Source organism: Palaemon carinicauda, chromosome 14 (assembly GCF_036898095.1).
Source record: "Palaemon carinicauda isolate YSFRI2023 chromosome 14, ASM3689809v2, whole genome shotgun sequence".
NCBI classification, from domain to species: Eukaryota; Metazoa; Arthropoda; class Malacostraca; order Decapoda; family Palaemonidae; genus Palaemon; species Palaemon carinicauda.
Genome location: NC_090738.1, coordinates 124,420,485 through 124,441,208, shown reverse-complemented (window position 1 = coordinate 124,441,208; position 20,724 = coordinate 124,420,485). Strand labels below are relative to the sequence as shown.

General features: G+C 45.7%; 1 protein-coding gene across 1 annotated transcript in view; it reads left to right on the top strand.

Moving 5' to 3' along the window:
• Positions 1–20,724, top strand: part of LOC137653738 (E3 ubiquitin-protein ligase TTC3-like) — a 250,667-nt gene that overhangs the window by 80,560 nt on the left and 149,383 nt on the right. Inside the window, exons 11-12 of the mRNA XM_068387356.1 lie at positions 2,081–2,225; positions 8,932–8,999. Coding sequence (XP_068243457.1) covers positions 2,081–2,225; positions 8,932–8,999 — 213 coding nt within the window. The remainder of the gene's footprint in view (positions 1–2,080; positions 2,226–8,931; positions 9,000–20,724) is intronic.

The window sequence follows — 20,724 nt, the reverse complement described above, 5'->3', positions numbered from 1 at the left end:
AAATCAGATCTAATCTTGGGAGAAGCAGTTGGGTATGTAACACAGGTAATCCCCCCCCAAAAAAAAAGTCAAAATCCATCTGAACTCGATAATCTTAGGGAAAGATTACTCGATAATTGTGACGCTAATGTTCGTAAGACATTTATATCAACCAAAAAACTGTATAAGTTATTAAACCATAAAAAATAAAATGAGGGATAAATGAGATTGATATGATGTGAAAGACATTCTGGGTGAGAATATAATGGTTGATGCACTTATAGTTGCAAACTGCTGCAAACCCTGAAGTGAGGCAGATGATTGCTTTGAGGTTATAGGTTTAAATGGTAGTTGTATATGACTAGTATAGTAAAGAACTTATATCAATCAGACAAAAGACTACCTGGTTTAGAACATTAAGACCACAAAAATAAACAGGCTATGTACATGAGTTTTAATGGTGCACTTGTTAGAAGCAAACAAGTGTATCAGGAGCTGATGTTTATTTATTCATTACCGATCAAAGATGGTGAGAAACTGAAAAATAAAAAAAACAATTTTACAATGTGATAAATAATAAAGATAAAGTCTGAAAGTTTTGAAAATGTCCAAACAAGGCCATGGAAATGAAGTTTTCAAAGTATGAATAAGTTGTATACGAAACAGCAGAAATTCCACATAAATATCAAAATAGATCAATGAATAGTCATATAATTTCACAAGAAAACTCAAATAAAAATGTTGTTATAGTTACATACGCTATGGTTAGCAACAAATTGTATCAGTAAACAAGTTGTCCTGTAGATATTTTATAAGGCAGTATTCCTGTATGTAGGTTATACTATACTAATCTTCAGAGAAGTGTGTTTAACCCTTTTACCCCCAGGCTCTGTAAATTTCCAACCCTTAACCCCCAAGGGGTTATTTTTTTTCAAGCACATTTTGCAGTATATTTTTTTAAAATTGCTCTAACAGCCTTAATTTTTGTCGTAGAGAGGTCAGGTTGGTCTCATTCTCTTGGAAAATGCCTGAATTTTTAAAGAAAATTATCAAAAATATGAAAAAAAAAAATTTTTATAGCATTTTTCTGCAAGGACGTACCGGTACGTCCGTAGGGGTAAGGGGATGGCTTTTGTGAAACGTAACAGTACGTCCTTTGGGGGTAAAAGGGTTAACCTTTTGAAAACTTCTTTCACTCTGACAAAGACCAAAAACCTTCATCCTCCAGAAACTTAAACCTATCACAACATAATTACAAGTGTAAAACATTCTGTTAAAGAGATTATAATCAACACTGGTTCTAAACAATGTTTACAAAATACTTAAAATACCAACGAACTCCATATACCACATATACCACGTTAACCCTTTTACCCCCAAAGGACGTACTGGTACGTTTCACAAAAGCCATCCCTTTACCCCCATGGACGTACCAGTACGTCCTTGCAAAAAAATGCTATAAAAATTAGTTATTTATATTTTTTGATAATTTTTTGAGAAAATTCAGGCATTTTCCAAGAGAATGACACCAACCTGATCTCTCTATGACAAAAATTAAGGCTGTTAGAGCAATTTAAAAAAAATATACTGCAAAATGTGCTGGGAAAAAAATAACCCCCTGGGGGTTAAGGGTTGGAAATTTCCAAATACCCCGGGGGTAAAAGGGTTAAAAGAAAATTTACGAAATATAGAGTAGGTTTCTACAGAAAACCAGTTGCATTCTCGACCATGTATAAAAAATATTTGATTGTCAAAATCAACCATTCCTATAAATGCAAAAAAAGTAAATTACATTTATAATATATAATATGCTTTCGAGTCTTTTGATCCACCAAAAAGTCACTAGTATTGTACTGTAGAACAAACATCCTGTATGTCTGATAACTATTATACTGTATTTAATTGAATGGATGTAGTTCAGTACATGAGTGGTGGTTTTGTTGTGTTGTAACTCAAGATCATATAATTACCAGTCGCCAAGAGAAAAATCTTACAATAGGAAACTTGCATAAAGATGTTTAGGGCCTTTTGCTGTTCCTTAGAAAATTATAATGATATATTGATGATCAAGAAATTTTAAAGCATGTTTTTTCAAAATCAGAGTCACGGATCCTTTCATGACAGAAGAAATAAAGAAGACAAAGAAGGGAAAGCTGCCTAAAAAGGGTAAGGGTGCTACTGGTGAGGATAGCAAAGAGCAGAAGAAAATCAAAGATAAGCATGTAGAGGACGAATTGAAGAATCTGGTAAGCCTTGGTGGAATTCAAAGTATAATTCTGTTGGCGGCATTTGCCGATTGATATTTTTGTCTTAGAATAAATGGCTGTGTATTGTGTAAAAGTGTAGGTATTATATTTTGTTGAATATTATCTGTCAATATATATTTTGGGATTTGTTTACTGTATATATATGAAAACTAGAGTAAGATAAACTATCTGAGATTTATATTATTTGAAAGAGAGAATATAAATGTTGATTGTTCCAACACGAAGTACTTGCCTGGAACTACTTTCTTAGGAGTATCTGGGATCTCCTCCCATCCGACCAGAGTTTTGTGTAGTTTACCCTGAAAAGTTTTCTATGAGGGGTAACCTCAGGCGGAGGGATACCCGCCCTGAGGCTAACCCCGGGTCAGAGAGCATGCTTGCTCAGGTCTCGATCTCCAGTAAGTTCTCTGGTCGCGTCGTGATATCATGCCGCTCTCCTAATCCCAGTGTGACTCTTTGTGTCCCCGACCCCTTTGTGTCTCACGTGGTCCCTTTGTGCTTTCTCCCTGTCCTTTCCCTGTGCGTTCTTGTGTCGCGTGGTGCTTCCTTCTGCGTCATGGAGCATCCCCGCCGTTGTGCTGGGCCTATGGCCGGTAAATCGTGTGGTGCGTTCCTATCGAAACCCGAGGTAGACCCACACTCCTTGTGTTCGTCGTGTAGGGGCAGTGTGTGTTCCCCTACCGCCACGTGTCTGGAGTGCGAGTCCTGGAACGAGGTGCATTGGGTGCGGTACGGCACAAAAAAGAAGAAGGCGACGAAGAATTTGCCTAAGAAGCCGAGCGTCCCTTCTCCCCTTGCTTCGCCGGGTGTGTCGTCGGACCGAGCTTCTCTACCACCCTCCCCTACCCAGAGTAGGGGACGAGGTAAGTCCGCGGCCCTTCCCCAGGAGTCTGATCTGCAAGATAGTGGGGTTGTGGCGTCGTTCCAGGCGAGTCAGGGGCCTGAGGGAGGGACGGGAGTGTGTGTGGGGGACGGAGTCCTGGTGCAAGCAGGGCACGTCTCCTCTGATGACCCTATGTGGGAGAAAAATGTACCTAATTCTTCTCCAGCCTCTTGGGCTTGTTTTTCATGAACTTCTGTAGGCGAGGGTGCCGCCGAGAAAACTTTCCCCGCCTTTGGACCCCCTCGCGTGGGTTCCCCCGAAGACGCCCTTCAGGTCCCCGCTGAAAATGGAGGAAGGCTTCGGTACCTAGTCCCCCACGGAGGAGCGTCCATGCTCCCCCCCAGCGCCGTCTACCACGTTTCCCGACGTCTTTTTACAAGCTCCGCCGTCCACTGAGCGTCGAGGGAACCCTCCTACGCCAGCACGTGAGTCAAGACCGCCTAAGCGGGTTTACAAGTCGTCGGCCTCCTCAGTCGAGGCGCTTTCCTGCTCTTCGGAGGACGAAGCCCTGAGGAAACTTAGGAGACGTCAGGAGAAGTCCCGCAGAAGACACTCACGTTCTCGCTCCCACTCCAGATCTCGCCACGGGAGTAGACGTTCCAGATCCCCCATAAGGAAGTGGAGAAAAAGTGGCTCCCCGGACGATGAGTGGGTAGTGATTCCCCACAGCAGGCTGTTAGAGTTGGCTGCAGTACCGGGCTCTTCAAGTTGGCGCCCTAGAGCTCATTCTCCGGAGAGGTACTCGTCCTTAGCAGATTCGACCGACGGAGGGAGTCGTCGTTACAGGTTCCAGTAGACAGGCGTAAGTCCGCAAAGGTTCCGACTCCATCTGCCCAGCGGAGAGAGTCGCCCCTTTGGTCTGGCAGCCAAGTCCTGACCTCCAAGGCGCCCCTGAGCCGTCAGGAGCATGACATACGGCTCCCCTCGTCGAGCAGGCCCGCAGATACTTGGACCTTCGTAAGGAGGGATAGACCGAGGACGGAGGCCTCCGTCTTGACGGCTGTGCCCATCCTTCGACCAGAACCCCAGGAAGCTGAGCAGACCAAGGCTCCCCCATGTGCGAAGACCTCCGTCTCATGCGTCAGCGCGTCCGACGGAGGAGCTGGATGACCAAGGAGAGGGTTCAGCAGCGGAGGTATCGGCCTATTGGACGAGCCGGAGCCCTCCTCTGAAGACACCTGACATTCCAGTCTCAACAGGCTGGTGGACGCCCCTGTCCAGCAAAGGCCCTCCCTGGCACTTCCGTTAGCGAGGGATGTAAAATTAGGTAGAGCCCACGTGGACAAGATTGTGGCCAACCACGCCGAGGCTCCCAAGAACCAGAGTTCCTCCAAACTACTCCTGGGCCTGAAGTCCCAAAGCAAGTTTTACCTCCCGGAAGGACATCGGGCAGGTGCCTATACACTAGAACCTGCACTCGCTGTTTTAGGACAGGGAGCGACGGAAGAAAGGTTCTCTACAGCACCAATCTGCTTCTCTCCATCAGAAGCTATCATGATGGAGGAGATAGCGAAGGACCTTGTGAACGTCTCCTCGTGGCTAGATTGGTGGGCCTCCACCCGAGTGGGCGTCCAGGCCTCGTATGACTTCGCAGTGCCAGAGAATCAGGCCTTACTCAAGGAGCTTATCAGTTTGAGAGGTAAGGCCCTGAAGTTTCTTTCATACCAGTCACTAGCAATGGCCGCCAACTTGGTCCTATGTAGGAGGGACACGGTCCTTAGCAAGTTCACAAGGCGACTTTCTGACAGAGAGGCGAGGTCACTGAGAAGCCTAACCCTGTGGAACGACTCGATATTTCCCCTTAAGGCAGCAGAGGAGTCAATCAAAAGAGTCAGGAAGCTTAAGGACCTGAACGATTCCAGACCCCACCCAGTGAGGAGACCGGCACACAGAAGGTCCACTTCCGATATGCCTCTCCCTCCTCGGGCCTCTCCTAGCCAGCCCATGAGAGACAACTCTTCTACGGCCTGGTCTCAATCATCTTAGCCCTCCCGTAGGGGAACAGCCTCGGCTCAATCCTCCTTTAGACCCTCCTATGCAGCGTCCAGAAGAGGCCGTTCGGGCCGAGCCTCAAGGAGGAGATAGGGAGAGAGGCCCCCTACTCCTGCCAAAGCCTCAGGTGAGGGGATGCCTCAAACACTCTTGGCAAGCATGGAAAGACCACTGAGCAGACCCGTGGACCATGACAGTACTGAAGGAAGGGTACAGGTTACCCTTCCTAGCGGACCCCCCACCTCTGATGCCAGACCAACGGGCAGAGTGGCTAACCCCCAAGAACCCCTTGAAAAAGACAGCCCTGCAGGAGGAAGTCTCAGCAATGCTGGCGAAAGGAGCGATGGAACCCGTCAAGGACCCAGGTCCAGGGTTCTACAGCAAGCTGTTCCTGGTGGAGAAAGCGACAGGGGGATGGAGACCGGTCATAGACCTCTCAGCCCTCAACAAGTTCGTTTGCAAGACCAACTTAAAGATGGACACTCCGAAGTCGGTCTTGGCGTCTTTGAGAGGAGGGGACTTCATGATGTCGGTAGATCTCAAGGACGCCTACTTCCTACGGGTAAAATGGGGTACCCAAACGTTGCAGTTCCAGACCCTCTGCTTCGGGCTGTCCACAGCCCCTCAGGTCTTCACGAGGGTCTTCACAACAGTCTCAGTCTGGGCGCACAAACGGGGCATTCGGCTGATCCGGTACCTAGACGACTGGTTGTTACTTTCAGCCTCAGAGGAAGTACTGAGGGAGCAAGGCGTGAAGCTTCTACGGTTCTGCAACGTCCTGGGTATCATCATCAACCTGAAGAAGTCCCAACTGATACCCTCCACCAGGATGACCTACCTCGGAATGGTCCTGGATTCCCGGTTGGTGAGAGCCTTCCCCTCCGCGGAGAGGCTAGACAACTTAGACCAGGTCCTCCGCCCCTTCCTGACGGGCCAGCCCAGGAGAGCGAAGGACTGGCAGAGACTGGTAGGCCACCTTGTGTCTTTAGAGAAACTGGTCCCCCAGGGCAGGCTGAAGCTCAGGGAGGTTCAGTGGAGCCTGAAAGAGAGCTGGAACCAGAGGAATTCCCCCCACAAGGTGATCCCGGTGTTGCCGGGGACGAAACAAGTCCTAGAATGGTGGTGCTGCAGGTCAAACACCCTCAAGGGAATGCCCTTCGCAGCCGACCCTCCGGAGATGCTCCTGTTCACGGACGCATTAAAGGAGGGGTGGGATGCCCATCTCCTCGGAAAGTCAGCAAGAGGGAGTTGGACGGACCAAGAGAAGGCCCAGCACAAACGTGCTAGAGATGATGGCAGTATGAAAGGCATGCCAGGAGTTCGTCCACCCACTCCGGGGAAACACTGTGGCTCTGATGTGCGTCAACGCCTCGGTGGTGGCCTAGATAAAGAAGCAAGGAAGCCTAAGATCGAAGGAGTTGTGCGTCCTCACGTTGGAACACCTGGAATGGGCCGAAGTGGAACAAATCAGAATCTCGGCAAGGTTCATTCCGGGAAAAAGGAACGTCCCGGCCGACGGCCTCAGCAGGATGGGACAGGTGGTAGGGTCCGAATGGTCCCTGCACCCGGAAGTAGCCAGAACCGTCATTCGAAAATGGGGTTCGCAACGAGGTTGAACGCACAACTCCCCGTGTTTTGTTCTCCTGTGCCAGACCCAAGAGCGGCATTCGAGGACGCCTTCCAACATCCTTGGGACAACCTCGATGTGTATGCCTTCCAACATCCTTGGGACAATCTCGATGTGTACGCCTTCCAACATCCTTGGGACAACCTCGATGTGTACGCCTTCCCCCCTTCGGGATGCTCAGACAGGTCCTCAAAAGAGTAAGAAGGGCGGACAACCTGTGGATGACTTTGGTAGTGCCCTGGTGGCCGGAGAGAGAATGGTTCGTTGATCTAAGAGAACTGGCACAGCTGCCGCCTTGGCCCCTTCCAGACAGGCCAGACCTTTTCCGGCAACCACACTTTCAAAGATTCCACGAGAACCCTCGGTCCCTCCGCCGGAGGTTATCGAGCGCCTCCTGAGGAGGGAAGGCTATTCGTCGGGAATGGCAGCGAGTATGTCAGGCCACCTGAGACGGTCATCGGCAGTGGTCTACCAGGCTAAGTGGGCCACCTTTACTAAATGGTGCACCTCTAAGAACAGCAGGCCCCTGAGGGCCTCCATCCCGGAGATAGCGGACTTCCTAGTTTACCTCAGGGACGTGGTCAACATGTCCATCCCGGCCATCAAGGGTGTAAGGGCTGCTCTGTGCCAAGTCTTCCTCCTGAAGGGCATCGACCTGGGAACCTCCAGATATATCTCGATGCTCATTAAAAGTTTCGAGCAATCATGCCCCCCGCAAGCTGTGAAGGTGCCACAGTGGGATGTGGCTAGGGTCCTGAAAATGCTGTCAGAACCCCCCTTCGAACCCCTAAAAGACATCGTGGACAAGGATCTCACCCTCAAGACGGTTTTCTTATTGGCGTTAGCTTCGGCTAAACGAGTGGGTGAGATCCATGGTCCGTCCTACGAAGTTGCTCACTCCAAGGGTTGGCGGGAGGTCACCTTCAAGTTCGTACTTTCCTTTGTAGCAAAAACCCAGAATCCGGCCGTGTGGGATCCCAGGTTTGACGGGTTCTCGATCCCAGCAATCCCTCGGTCGGACAACTCGAGGGACTTGCGTCTGTGCCCTGTCAGGGTGGTGAGAAAATACTTGGAGAGGACAGCCAGACTCCGGGCTGAGATCAAAAGCCTTTTTGTTTCCACAGGCCTAGTGAAGAAGCCAGTCTCGAAAAACACTATCTCCTTCTGGCTGCGGCAGGTGATTATTAGTGCCTACAGTGAGGCAGGAAACCCAGACCCCATGACATTAGGGGCCTTAGTACTACGTTGGCTTTCGAGAAGAATATAGCAGTGGGCCAGATCCTCAGAGCTGGCACCTGGGCCAACCAGTCTACCTTCACTGCTCACTATTTGAAAGACTATTCAAGGAAATCCATGGACGGGTTCTCGATAGGTACCGTCGTTTCCGCGCTCCAAACGGTTTAAAGGTGTAGCCCCAGTGATAACCGCGGGTAGCAAGTACAAGAGACGCTGGTTCGTTCCTTAACCCCCCTTGTTCTTCCTCCCCCTTATTCCGCTTCAAGTGGGCTCAGATAGGGCCCTGAGCCAGATTCAAGTACCTCAACGTTGGAAGGACATGTCTCCTAGGATTTCTTGCAGAGGTGAGTTACTTAGACACTAATATGGGTTTTTGTGTAGTTTCCTCTTTCTCGATTTTCTTTGGGGTCAACATGACCTAGCCTCCTATCTAGGTCTCTGGATATTCCTCAGCACGGTCTCAGAAGTTAAAAGGCCACTCCCACCTCCTAAGGTATAAGTCTCCTAAGAAAGTAGTTCGAGGTAAGTACTTCGTGTTGGAACAAATCACAAATTTTAAGTAATTTGTATTTTTCCTAACAGTACTTACCTCGAACTACTTTCGGGTAATGGCCCACCCTGCCTTCCCTGAGTGTCCTCTGGAATTCTTAGAGACCTTAGCTACCAAGAACTTACTGGAGGTCGAGACCTAAGCAAGCATGCTCTCTGATCCGGGGTTAGCCTCAGGGCGAGTATCACTCCGCCTGAGGTCACCCCTCATAGAAAACGGGTTTAGGGTAAACTACACAAAACTCTGGTCGGATGGGAGGAGATCTCAGATATTCCTGAGAAAGTAGTTCGAGGTAAGTACTTAAAATTTGTGATATTTACTCTAGAATGAATAATGAATAAAAATTGTAGATAAATAGAGATAGTGGTCTTAATGCTGAATGTATCTTTTTTTATAGGAAGCATCGCTTGAGATGAGTGCTAGATCAAGAAATTTGTATCATCAAACACTGAAAAACGCTCGGAGGTTTGTATAGGGAGATCTCACGGAAAATTTATTTTATTATAACACTATTGATTTTAAAACCCTTAATTACCCTGTAGGATATCCCAATAGCTTCAATTTGTATCAGAAAATTAAAAAAATTGCACTATTGACAAACCCTTCAGTGATCCAATACATTTTCTCCCATTCCAATGTGTGATGGGGGTGTGGGGTAGTGCTGGCATTGCACTTCACTTTGTGCAACTGCTAACATTACTTAGGGTCCTGCAGCTTTGCTTTGCCCCTTAGCTGCAGTTAATTTTTATCCTTGCTATAGTGTTCTTTTGTTCCTGCTTCCTTTCCTCTGTTATGCTGTCCAACCTCCTAACTTGTACTTAATAGTGCAAATTCTGGGTTTTTCCCAGTTGCATATAAGCACTAAATGGATGCCTAGATCCTATTGCCGAGCTGTATGTGCCGTAATTCATAAATCCAATCCAACATGGGTGACTATAGTATTCACTGTGTCTCACTGACGTTCTTCCGTATTCCGAGTTGGTTTTATTTTTACCTTTTTGTCAACCTTTTTTAGTGGTTACTTGTTCTACTTTTCCACATAAGCTTATAAATTTATGCCTTTTCAAATTTGATTATTTGCTGGAAGACCCACAACTCTATACAGGAGAATAGGCCTTAATCAAAAAGACATAAAAGACACGGACTTCAAAAATCACTTATATAACTGTTTGTCCAAAATTCTCTTTTGTTCCGTAACTGGAATACAAACCACGCTATTTATTAGGGGTTATACTTTTGGCGAAGCTGAAATGATGAGCCATTAAAATTTAGCGAGGTTTAACTACCCACACCGCTAGTTAGTGGGGTAGGGGGTTAGCTTGCTACCACTCCCCATTCACACACCTGTGATTTAGTCACTTTACTTTTGGCTCGGATAGAGAGCGGTTGTTTCCTCTCTCCCTCCTCGCCTATTCTGGACTGCCATTAATTTTTGTCTTTTAACTTACTTTTTCTTATACATGTATATACCGTATTTCCCGTGTCATAAGACGCTACAAGTGGTAAGACGCACCCTTAAATTAGCAAGGCAGTTTTAGGAAAAAAAATTGAGGATTTTAAAAACTATCAAAAATCCCTAGTCAATGACTCTAGTGTAATTATTGTCTGGCACAGTAACTTTTCTTATTTTGGGTGTATTATGAAATGTTCAAGTTAATATTAACTAGCTATATGCCGATTATCCCAATTTTATTACATATTCATATAAAAAAAACCAGTCGCAGTTTCCACCACAACTACACGTTTAGTAATAGTGTTTGGTGTTTCTAGTGTTGTTTACATGAAAAGTGTTTCCAAAGGTTCTACATAAGATTTTGGCAAAGAGGTAAAATTCTAGTAACATTAACAAAATTCCTCATATAGCCTATAAATTTTCACACAAAATTTAATTACTGATTAAAGAAATTTAGAAATTCTGGTAGGTGGAATACTTTTGCGAATGCTTATGTGATTCTAGGTCTAGTTACTTTTCTGCAAACTTGGTAATACTGCACTCAACTAAAAGAGAAGTTTTTCCAAGGTCGTATTCAGCAACTGTCTGTGTATTATTTTGGAACTCAGGCAATCAAGGAATTATAAATATATTGCTTTATTACAAAATATCAACAAAATATGAGAAAATAGATATATACTGCATAAATAACTAATATGTTATAGCGTCGTCTGCTACGAGACCACTAGTTGGCATGTTTGCTAGTCATCAGCTGATTACCAAAACAAACAAATAATTTGCTACTGTACTTCATTAAATGAAGTGCAATGTAAAAACAAATGAATTTATTACATATGAATGATAATTGTAGTTTTATATCCTATATCTCGTGAGTTTGAGTGCTTGTATGTCAATAGTTTGGTGTTTGAGGGGTGTCAAACTCCCCTATACAACTTTTTCTTAAGTGTTAAACCGGGAGATACGGTATATGAAAACATTCTTAATGTTTATGTAAATATATGTGAATAGAAATGTGATAAGTTTCCTTTTCAGTGTTTGTGCTGTGTGTGTGATACATATACGACAACGACACTTGCGTAGATTAGTAAGGCCAGCACAGTTCCACTTTGTGGGGAACGACCTCTCCCTCTCTGGTCCATCGGTCTTCCCGTCGGCATATAACCGTTAACTCGGCCGCCGCAGGGGAATCGTCATCGCCTGGACCCTCTTCATTCAACTATTGTCTTCGCCTTTTCCATTTTATTACGGGAAACATGGATTTCTAAGCGAAGGGAATGTGGCCTCTCAAAGATTGACTACGGTCTGTCTCTTCTCGAGGCCATTCACCTTTACAACAACAGTGTACTATTGGGGAAGCTCCTTTCCCGTGCGCGGGTTAGGTTGCTCTTCTGATTGTTTGTCTTAATTATTTTTAGTGAAATTATAATTATATTTTAACTTTTCAGCTTTTCTCCGTGGGGAACACTTCCCTTCGGAGGGTCAGTGGTTCTCACTATCAGTGAATATTCTTAACTGATTTAAATAATTGTAATTCTGTTTTTATTACAGTTACTCCGCTCCTCCCTTCTCCCGTGGATGTTGACTGGGGAAGGAAGGGCGCAATACTTATTTTTATGTTGTTTTCTCGGGGTTTCTCTTCGGAGTTCCTCCCTAGGGAACTTTTGTTAAATAATTAATTTTATTTTCGCTGCAATATTTATTTTTATGTTGTTCCCTCGGGGTTCCTCTTCGGAGTTCCTCCCTAGGGAATTTCTGTTAAATAATTAATCTTATTTTACTATGCAGTTTTTCTTCGTTCGACTAAGAGTGCCAACGAAGCAGAGCTATTCTGTTCATGCCTGGGGAATCTGCTGTCACTGCCGTCCCTCAGAGGACGTCGTCATGGGCGTCATCCCTTCTCTTAGAAGTAATCCTGTGACAACATGACCAGCACTTCAGATCATCTTAGAACGCTAAAGGAGGTTCCCCTCCAGGGGTTGGACAACTTCCCTTCTGAGGGAAAGTTTCCTCCCCAGGTGTGAGGTTGTTTCTCCCTACAGAGAGAGAACTTCCCATATCTTGATAAATTCATCGTCTCCGACTGCTGTTGCTGCTTTCGCCCAGACTTCTCTCCCCCCTTGCTGGGTTTCCCTTCCTTCAGCAGCGGAGCACGGTCTTGGCAAGTCTCTTCTACGAAGTGCTTACCTCTCTCGTTCGCGAGAGAGGCCACTCATAGAGACACCCCTTTGGAGGATCGCTACTGTTAAAGGTCAGCTTGCTGATCCTCCGGCCCTCAATGGGCGTCTTCTGGTCTCTTCTACGAAGTGTTCACCTCTTTCGTTCGCGAGAGAGTCCACTCATAGAGACTCCTCTTGGGAGGATCGCTACCGTTAAAGGTCAGCTTGCTGATCCACCGCCCCTCATGGGCGTCATCACGGGCGTCTTCAAGTCTCTTCTATGAAGTGTTCACCTCTCTAGTTCGCGAGAGAGGCCACTCATAGAGACACCTCTTCAGAGGATCACGCTGCGCATCAGTTCCTGATCATCCTACCAGCAGACCTATCAGTGCAACCTTGCTCTGCAACTTAGTCCATGGACTTCGGTCCTGGACTCTGCTATGGACCTTTCACGGTTGCCGTCAGTGGATGTTCGCCCTTCCAAAGGGCACATCCCAGTTCCTGATCGTCCTAACAGCTGACCTGCCGATCTACTAACACATCCTTACGCCGCTGGTATTCCTTTGGACTTTGATCCTGGACTCTAACGCGGACCTTTTTACGGTCCCCATCGGTGGATGCTCGCCCTTCCAAAGGGCACATCCCAGTTCCTGATCGTCCTGGCAGCTGACATACCGATCTACCAACGCAACCTTACAACGCTGTTAGTCCTTGGACTTCGGTCCTGGACTCTTCCTTGGACCTTTACGGTGTCCATCTTGGATGTTTGCCCTTCCAAAGGGCTCATCCCAGTTTCTGGTCGTCCTGCCAGCTGACCTGCCAACCTACCAGCGCTACCTTCGCGCGCGCGCCAACAGTCTTCCGTGTGCACTCTGACAGTCTTCCGCGGGCACGCGCTGATGGTCTTCCGCGCGCGGGCGCCGATGGTCTCCCGTCCACGCGGAAAATCATCGGCGCGCGCGGATGACTGTTGGCACGCGCCCGAAGGTAGCGCTAGTAGGTTGGCAGGTCAGCTGGCAGGACAACCAGAAACTGGGATGAACGCCAATGCTCTTGCGTGCGTGCCAACAGTCTTTCACGCTCGCGCCGACTTTCTTCCGCTCGCGGGCGCCGATGGCCTCTCGCGTGCGTGAGCGTCGATGCTTTTGTGCGCGCCAGCCAATAGTCTTGCGTGCATGCACCAAGAGTCTTGCGCTCGCGCACCAAGAGTCTTGCGCGCGTACCAAGAGTCTTTCGCGCATGCCAACAGTCTTCCACGCGCGTGAGCGCACCAACAGTCTACCCCGCATCCGCGCACGCCAACAGCTTTCCGCACGTGCGCGCGCCGATGGCCTTCCGTCCGTGCCAATGGTCTCCCGCTCGAGCGCCCGATGGCCTTCTGCGCGCACGCTCGCCAATGATCTTGCACACGCAGTCTTTCGCGCGGGCGTCAATGGTCTTCCGCACGTGCCCGCCAGCAGTCTCCACGTAGTACTCTCACGCACGCGGCAATGCACCCGCCCTTGCGCAACCAGTCACATGCTTCAGCGCATTCTAGAGAGTTCACAAAACTATTCAGTCCCTTGCTGCGCGCCAGCGCTCATCCACACTTTCCTGCGCCCTCCTGCGCAGTTACGGTCTCAGATCCAATGCACCAGCTCTTGCCAAAGAGTCAGGGCTCGCAGATCCAATGCACCAGTTCTTGCCTAAGAGCCAGCGTTTGCCTGCTCTCCAGGCAGAAATTGAGCACCAGCATTATCCTGTGTACTCTCCTACACATTCGTGCAATAGGCAGTAAAAAGGAATAAAACTTTTTGGACAGGTCACCATTGCCCCATTCCTCCCCGGAAACAAGTAACATTGCCACCGGGAAAAGAGGAATAAGGCTTCACTGAAGGATTCAAGATCCCAAAGATTCCATCTTACTAGGGGAATCGAAATGGGGAATCCTTGGTCCCTGTTTCTTTTGAAGTTTCTTTTTTCCTTGACAGACCACCGTCAGCAAACAGGAAAGCATCAACAGTCTGATCTCTAGATCACCGTTTACTGATGGCTAGTTCACGGTTTACTGATCGCTAAGTCGCCGATCACCAGATCGCCAATTGCTAGCTCAACGCTGATCTTTGACCTCTTGTCCCTCCAATGACTAACGATCTCCGATTGCTAGCGTTTCCAATCACCGATTGCTAGTCAATAACCAGTCATCAGCTTGCTGATCACTAGATCACCGTTGGGCAGCTCATCTTTCTTCGATCATTGAACTCAGCTCACTGATCTCTGATCAGCCCATCTTCAGCTTGCTCATCTCTGACCAACCAGGGGGGACCATAATCAGCTTGCTGATCTCTTAAATCACCATCGGCTCACAGACCAACGATTCATCGGTCATCGGCAATTCGCCAGCAGTTCGTGACTCGAACTTACTAGTCTTACTAGTCAACCTCTTCTTGTAGTTTCCTAGTTCAGAAGGTATACAACATACTTCTCGCTACTGGACGTTCGCCATCACACTAAAGTGATCGGCAAACGTTCAACAACCCTCATCAACGGCTTGTCGACAGGGAACTACTTGCGAGCACTCTCCAACTGCACAGTAACCACGATACCCAACGGTTAACCATTGATTAACATTCGCGAGATTGATTCTATTTTAAGGAATAGCATCAATCCCATCAGGGCGCATGGTAAGGCTATGCGTTGCCTTCCTTCTGTTAGTTAAAGGAATTCTCTCTCAGAGAAGAATTCTTACACTGGTTATCGCGCCTGATCCTTTATGACACGAGTCAAGACTCCAGCGTCGACAATCTTCCCTGCAAAAGGATCCGCAAGGAGCTGACCCTTTGGGTCGATGTCCACACCATGTTGGAGTTCGAACAAGGGCTAAGACTTCAGGTCTTCATTTGCACACTGGACCTAAAGGACACTTACTGCCAGGTCCAAACCATCCATCTAGGAAGGTTGGAAGATTCAGTCTAGACAAACAAGAAACACCAGTTCAAGGCACTGTGCTTCGGTCTTTCCACTGCACCTATCCTGGTCTCACAGGATCGGCTTCTGTCTCCTCTGTTTCGGGGCGACTGAGTGACCTTAGCAGACTCAGTGGCAACCTTGCATTAACACCGGAACTTCTGAAGTCTTTTTACCAAGATCCAGTAATCAGGGTAAACCTGCAGAAGTCTTCTCTACTTCCCTCCCAAAAGACTGGTGTATCTGGGAATAATTCTAGACACCAATCTCCACAAAACCTTCTCGAAACGAGAACGACTCCCATTCCAAAGGGACTTGAGTCAGACTGGAATCAGACCCTCGATCCCCCAAACATTCTGACCCCCATGGGACCAGAAGTTTGGTCAAACCTCAAGGGATGGGTGTCAGTCGAGAATCTACAGAGCGGCGTAACCTTCTCATCCTTCCCCACCCCTTGGACTTGAGGTTGTGCTTAGAACACATCAAAAGAAGAGAGGAGGGACTATAGTGCTGCACCACACGACCTCAGCCCTCTGGACAGAGTCCAAAAGTACCTTCACTTTAATCTCTTAAGAGATGAAGGCCAACTTTCCGGTCCTTCAGCAGCCTCATCGGTTCCTAACAGACCTCTCAGTGATGTGCTGGACGACACACCACACACCACATAGAGACTCACATCGACAAGCAAGAAGGAACTTGCTCATAGCCTCTTCCCATCTAACAGTATAAACACTAAGATGGGCCAAAGTCCGTTCGGTACCACTGTCAGCCCGCTTCATTCCAGACTAGAAGAACATGCTTGCCGACAATCTGTGCACAGCATCTCAGACAAGGTATACCGAATGAACCTTGGATTGCCTTGTAGCCGACAAAGTCCCGACTTTTCGGGGTCCTCCAACTAGGGATCTGTTCGCAACACTCCTGAATCTCAGGCTGCCATTGCCCCAGCTCTAGACCCCAAGGCTTTCTGGCAATAACGGTGGGTACAACAATGACATTTACGTCTCGTCCCTGTTTTATCTGGAGAAGGGCACTCAACAAGTCTAGAACATCGGTCAACCTCTCAAGGACTCTCCTAGCTCCGCTATGGCATTATGCAGAACGGTTTCCAAACCTTTTGCAGCTCCTGATAGTCTCTCCAAGAGAACCCTCTCCACATCACAGACAACCCACTTCGACACCTACCACAAGCTATAGCTTTGCTATGATTGTACGCCTGGAGACTACCCAATACCTCTTTTGCGAAAAGGTTGTCTAGATATCTGAGGAATTCCTCAGCATCAGTCTACCAGGCAGTATAACGTCTTGTGTGGTTGGTGTCATGTGAAAGTGTCTCTCCACTCGATACCTCGATTCCTGCAATAGCGGAATCCTCGAGTATATGCAAGAGGAAAAAACCCCCTATTCAGTTTTGACAGGTAAAGATGATCACTCAATCTTTATCCTTCACCTTCAAACTGAAAGAAAGGGACACCTTCTCATCGATAGAATTTTCCTAACTCATACGGACTTACAACTTGCTTTTCCCCAGTCGGAATTGAGACCTTCCTCTCGGAACTTGGTTCAAATTCTCCGATCTCCTCCTTATGTTCCACTTCATCAGGCAACAAATTTTCTCCTGATTTAAGAACACAATGTTCCTACACAGTCGGACAGCAACCATACAAGTCAAGGAACTTCATGGTCTCTCTTTCGACATCGCCCATTATTGAGAAGTGTGAAAGACAATGTTCAATTTCGTCCCTGAGTATGTCACCAGACACAGTCTCCAGAGGTGACGGATCCTACACAAGTCTCCACTCGGTAACGGACGATCCAGATCATCCGTTACTGTATCCAGGGTAAGGTATGAGACTTTACCTAAAGAAAATGGCAACAGCCCACCCGGGTCCCTTCTCTTGTCATCAGCACTGGGAAAGACTAGAGGAGGATCACCGAAACATCATCTTGACATGACGACTCACAGTGTCAGGGGCATAACTATGCCCCTGGTCCTTCTTAGCAGATTACTCTGTGACTCAGGTTTTACAAGAAGAGATGTGAATGCTCCAGGTGACTTTCACAACCTTTCTCCTGCAATACGTGACTGGTTGTATACCCCAAGCTCCTTATTGGACAAGTAGCAGAAGGTTGAGGGTACTGTTAACTGGTTTTAGTCTGCGTGAATGAAAAGATTTGACTGGCTCTCATTCTTTTCTTCATCCTACCCTCTCGTGGGGAAAGCAGCATCCTGAGTTCTCTGTATAAGCTGACCTCAAACCACTGCAGGTAAACCATGCTCCCTTGTGTACCTAGTATTAAGCTAATACTGTTGCGTCCCCATACCCTGGTGAGGTGGTATTGGGAAAGTCTTGGTTACATCAGGTTTTTCCTACATAGTCTCGGAATAACTTTATCTAGACAGTCACACTTCTGCATGTCTCAACACACAGCTTGCATAGGCCGCGTACCTTGCGTAGCAAGGTTTTAGCGAGGGCAGGGACTCCTAATTTTTGAGTACTAACATACTCAGATAAGGAGCCCCCGGGCAAAGCCAAGAGCCAGATTGGCAGGGACGTCCACCCTTCCTAATGGGTGAGTCACCCCTAATAAATAACGTGGTTTGTATTCCAGTTACGGAACGAATGACAAATTTGTAGATAATTTGTATTTTTCCTAACTATACAAACCTTAGCTATTTATACAAACTTGCCCGCCATCCCTATCCCCGTTGAAGTCCTACCTCCAAGCAAAGTGACTAAATCACAGGTGTGTGAACGGGAGTGGTAGCAAGCTTCCCCCCCCCCCTTACCCCCGCTAACTAGCGGTGTGGGTAGTTAACCCTCGCTACATTTTAATGGCTCATCATTTCAGCTCCACCAGAAGTATAACCCCCTAATAAATAACTAAGGTTTGTATAGTTAGGAAAAATACAAATTATCTACGAATTTGTCATGTTTAATTGTTAGTCTCTTTGGCTCTATTTTGAAGAGTATTGTTCAGGCATTCATTATTATATAAAACTGATACAAAACTTGGCGTTGACACAAAATGAATAGTTTTCATTTATATAAGTTCATACTTATAGGGCAGCATCATCATCAGCCATTACTGGTCCACTCGCATCTGTGTATGGTATTTATATGCCAACTTATACCCACAAATTTTCTTAGTTTGCCAATCCATTACCTTCTGTTCTTTCCCCTGCTTCTTTTGCAATCTCTAGGGACCCATTCTGTTATTCTTAATGTCCATCTGGTATCTGTTATTCTTATTATATATCCTGCCGATGTCCATTTCTTTTTATTACATATTAGAATATCCTCTAATTTAGTTTGCTCTCATATCCATGTTGCTGTTTTTCTGTCTCATGATGTTATTCTCATCATTATTCTTTTCATAGCTCTGTGAGTTGTAACTAGCTTGTGTTGTAAGGCTTTAGTAAGGCTCCAAGTTTCTGATGCATCAGTTATATAATGGGAGAGAGTGAGTTAAGAAGGCCTAGTGTTTATATAAGTGAATTTACAACCCCCTGTGTAATAAAGCCTGTTGCTGTCATAGACATACACAGTTAGATATTAGATATATTTTTTGAGAAACTACTTAAAATACAGTCTACCAAGTTGGATGAGGCACTATCAAAACAACTGCCTTCTTAGTCAGCCACAATGGAATAGCTGCCAGTAATGCCTTATATTACTCTTTGTTTTTAAGTGAATACAAGTCCCCAAAATTGTCATCTCAATCTCTGGCTCATGGTTTTGATCAGAATATACTACTATATATGAAAGACCATGGAATGTTACTCTCCATAATTATGAGATTTAAACTCAGAATGCAGCTGAAAACAACAAATAACATCTAATGAGCCACCGTCACAATGACTGTCCTTTTCATCAAATCTTTCCCTGTATTTGCTTGCTGTTGTATCATATATAAATGGAAATACTATTGCTTATATGCCTTCCCCTTTTTTTTTTTTTTGCTAAGAATAAGATACAAGTTTTTTGGGGAGATTTACATAAGGAAATATCTGGTCTGAGTGTTATTGTGGGGCAGTGTAACCTTTTATTTCCATGTTGTTAACAGTTGTATCTCTCTTACTTAATCTCCATGAATATCGAGTATCTCTACTTAATCCCCGAAAACATTAATAGCGAACTGTAGTTCCCGGATTTTTCTTTTTTCATAGATCGGAATTGTGTTCTTTTGTCTTTCTCTAAGGATTATTGAAAGTATCTTAGTCTTGTGAGTTTTACCACCTTGCATGGTAAAGTATACTTATCAAGTTTCTATATGCACAGCTCATCGCAATTCCCCTAAGAGCAGTACTGACACTACCCAGGAGGAGTTAAGATTGGTGGGATTCACCTTACTTTTCTCACTTGTCCTGCTACTCCACAGAAATCACTATCTGATCCTTAGGCATTTCACAGCCTTCAACCAGGAGGGAAAGATTTAACTCACTAAAAAACTAAGCTTAGTTGGAGGATCACATGAAGAGTGTGTGAATAATCTATGTGCCCTCTAGGATACAGCCTGTTATGCAAAGGTTCTGGGCTTGGTTAATGGACTTGAGTTTCTATGCTTTTGTAGCTCTTAAGGAAGCTTCTTTCATTGAGTTTTTGGTAGAGATGAAAGACTATTGAATAGTTGCTATAATTTGTCCATGATAAAATTGGCGATCACAATTTTGTTCTATGTAATGTAAAGGAAACCCTTCCTGGTTAGAAAATTAGTTGATTTTTAATGTCTGAGGCATTATTACATTGTGTGTTTGCTTCCTTCACTCATGGTTTGCTTACTTTGTCAAGAAATGGGCAGGAGTGGGTTCTCTGTGCTGCGAAAGCTTTGCTGGCAGACTATTAAGTTTCCTTCCAAAGATCCACTGTCCAGTCATTACACACTTTTTATGTTTCCTGAGATGAATACTGTTCTTTGCAAGACAAATGCAGATGGGATATTTATTCAAAGAAAACTTTAATGTTCTTAAAGCTAATCTTGGTATCCCCTGACAAGTATGTTGCAGTGAAAGTGAAAATAACTATTTTTATAAAAAAAATAGATAGGCACACAGCACTGGAATTGAGATGCACTATGCTTAAAGACAAATGCTTACAAACATTTAATTCCCAAACCACAACTACACACTTTGTGAGCTCTAAACAATACCAGGGACGAGTGCAAAATGCATATAGTTCTCTGTAAACAGTGCAGAAATAAAAACCAAGAGGTTGCGATAAAACTTGTGACAGTATATTTAGAAAACTTGAGAAAATACTTCATATTACCCACCTCATCTCAAGCTTGATTAATGTAAAGCAAACTAAATTGTTTAAATCCTTTTTAAGAGTGCCGACGTATACCAGCTCTCTGTGTGGAAATATAAAAACGGTCTTCCTACATGAATAAGAATTTGGGAAGTGATAATGCTAGGGCTTTTTTAATGGTAGTGTACAAATCAGAGTTAAGTAAGTGTTAAGTGGTCATCTCTGGATATGCATAGTGATGAACTTATGCTTTGGTAATTAAATAGTATATGGGGAATAATCTTTTTGAGGAAAACACTTACGACCATTTTGTTTTTCCGTAACTTAGAATTACCCATTAGTAAGCAAGTAGATTTTGTGGTATGTGAGGGGAAATTTTATGAAGT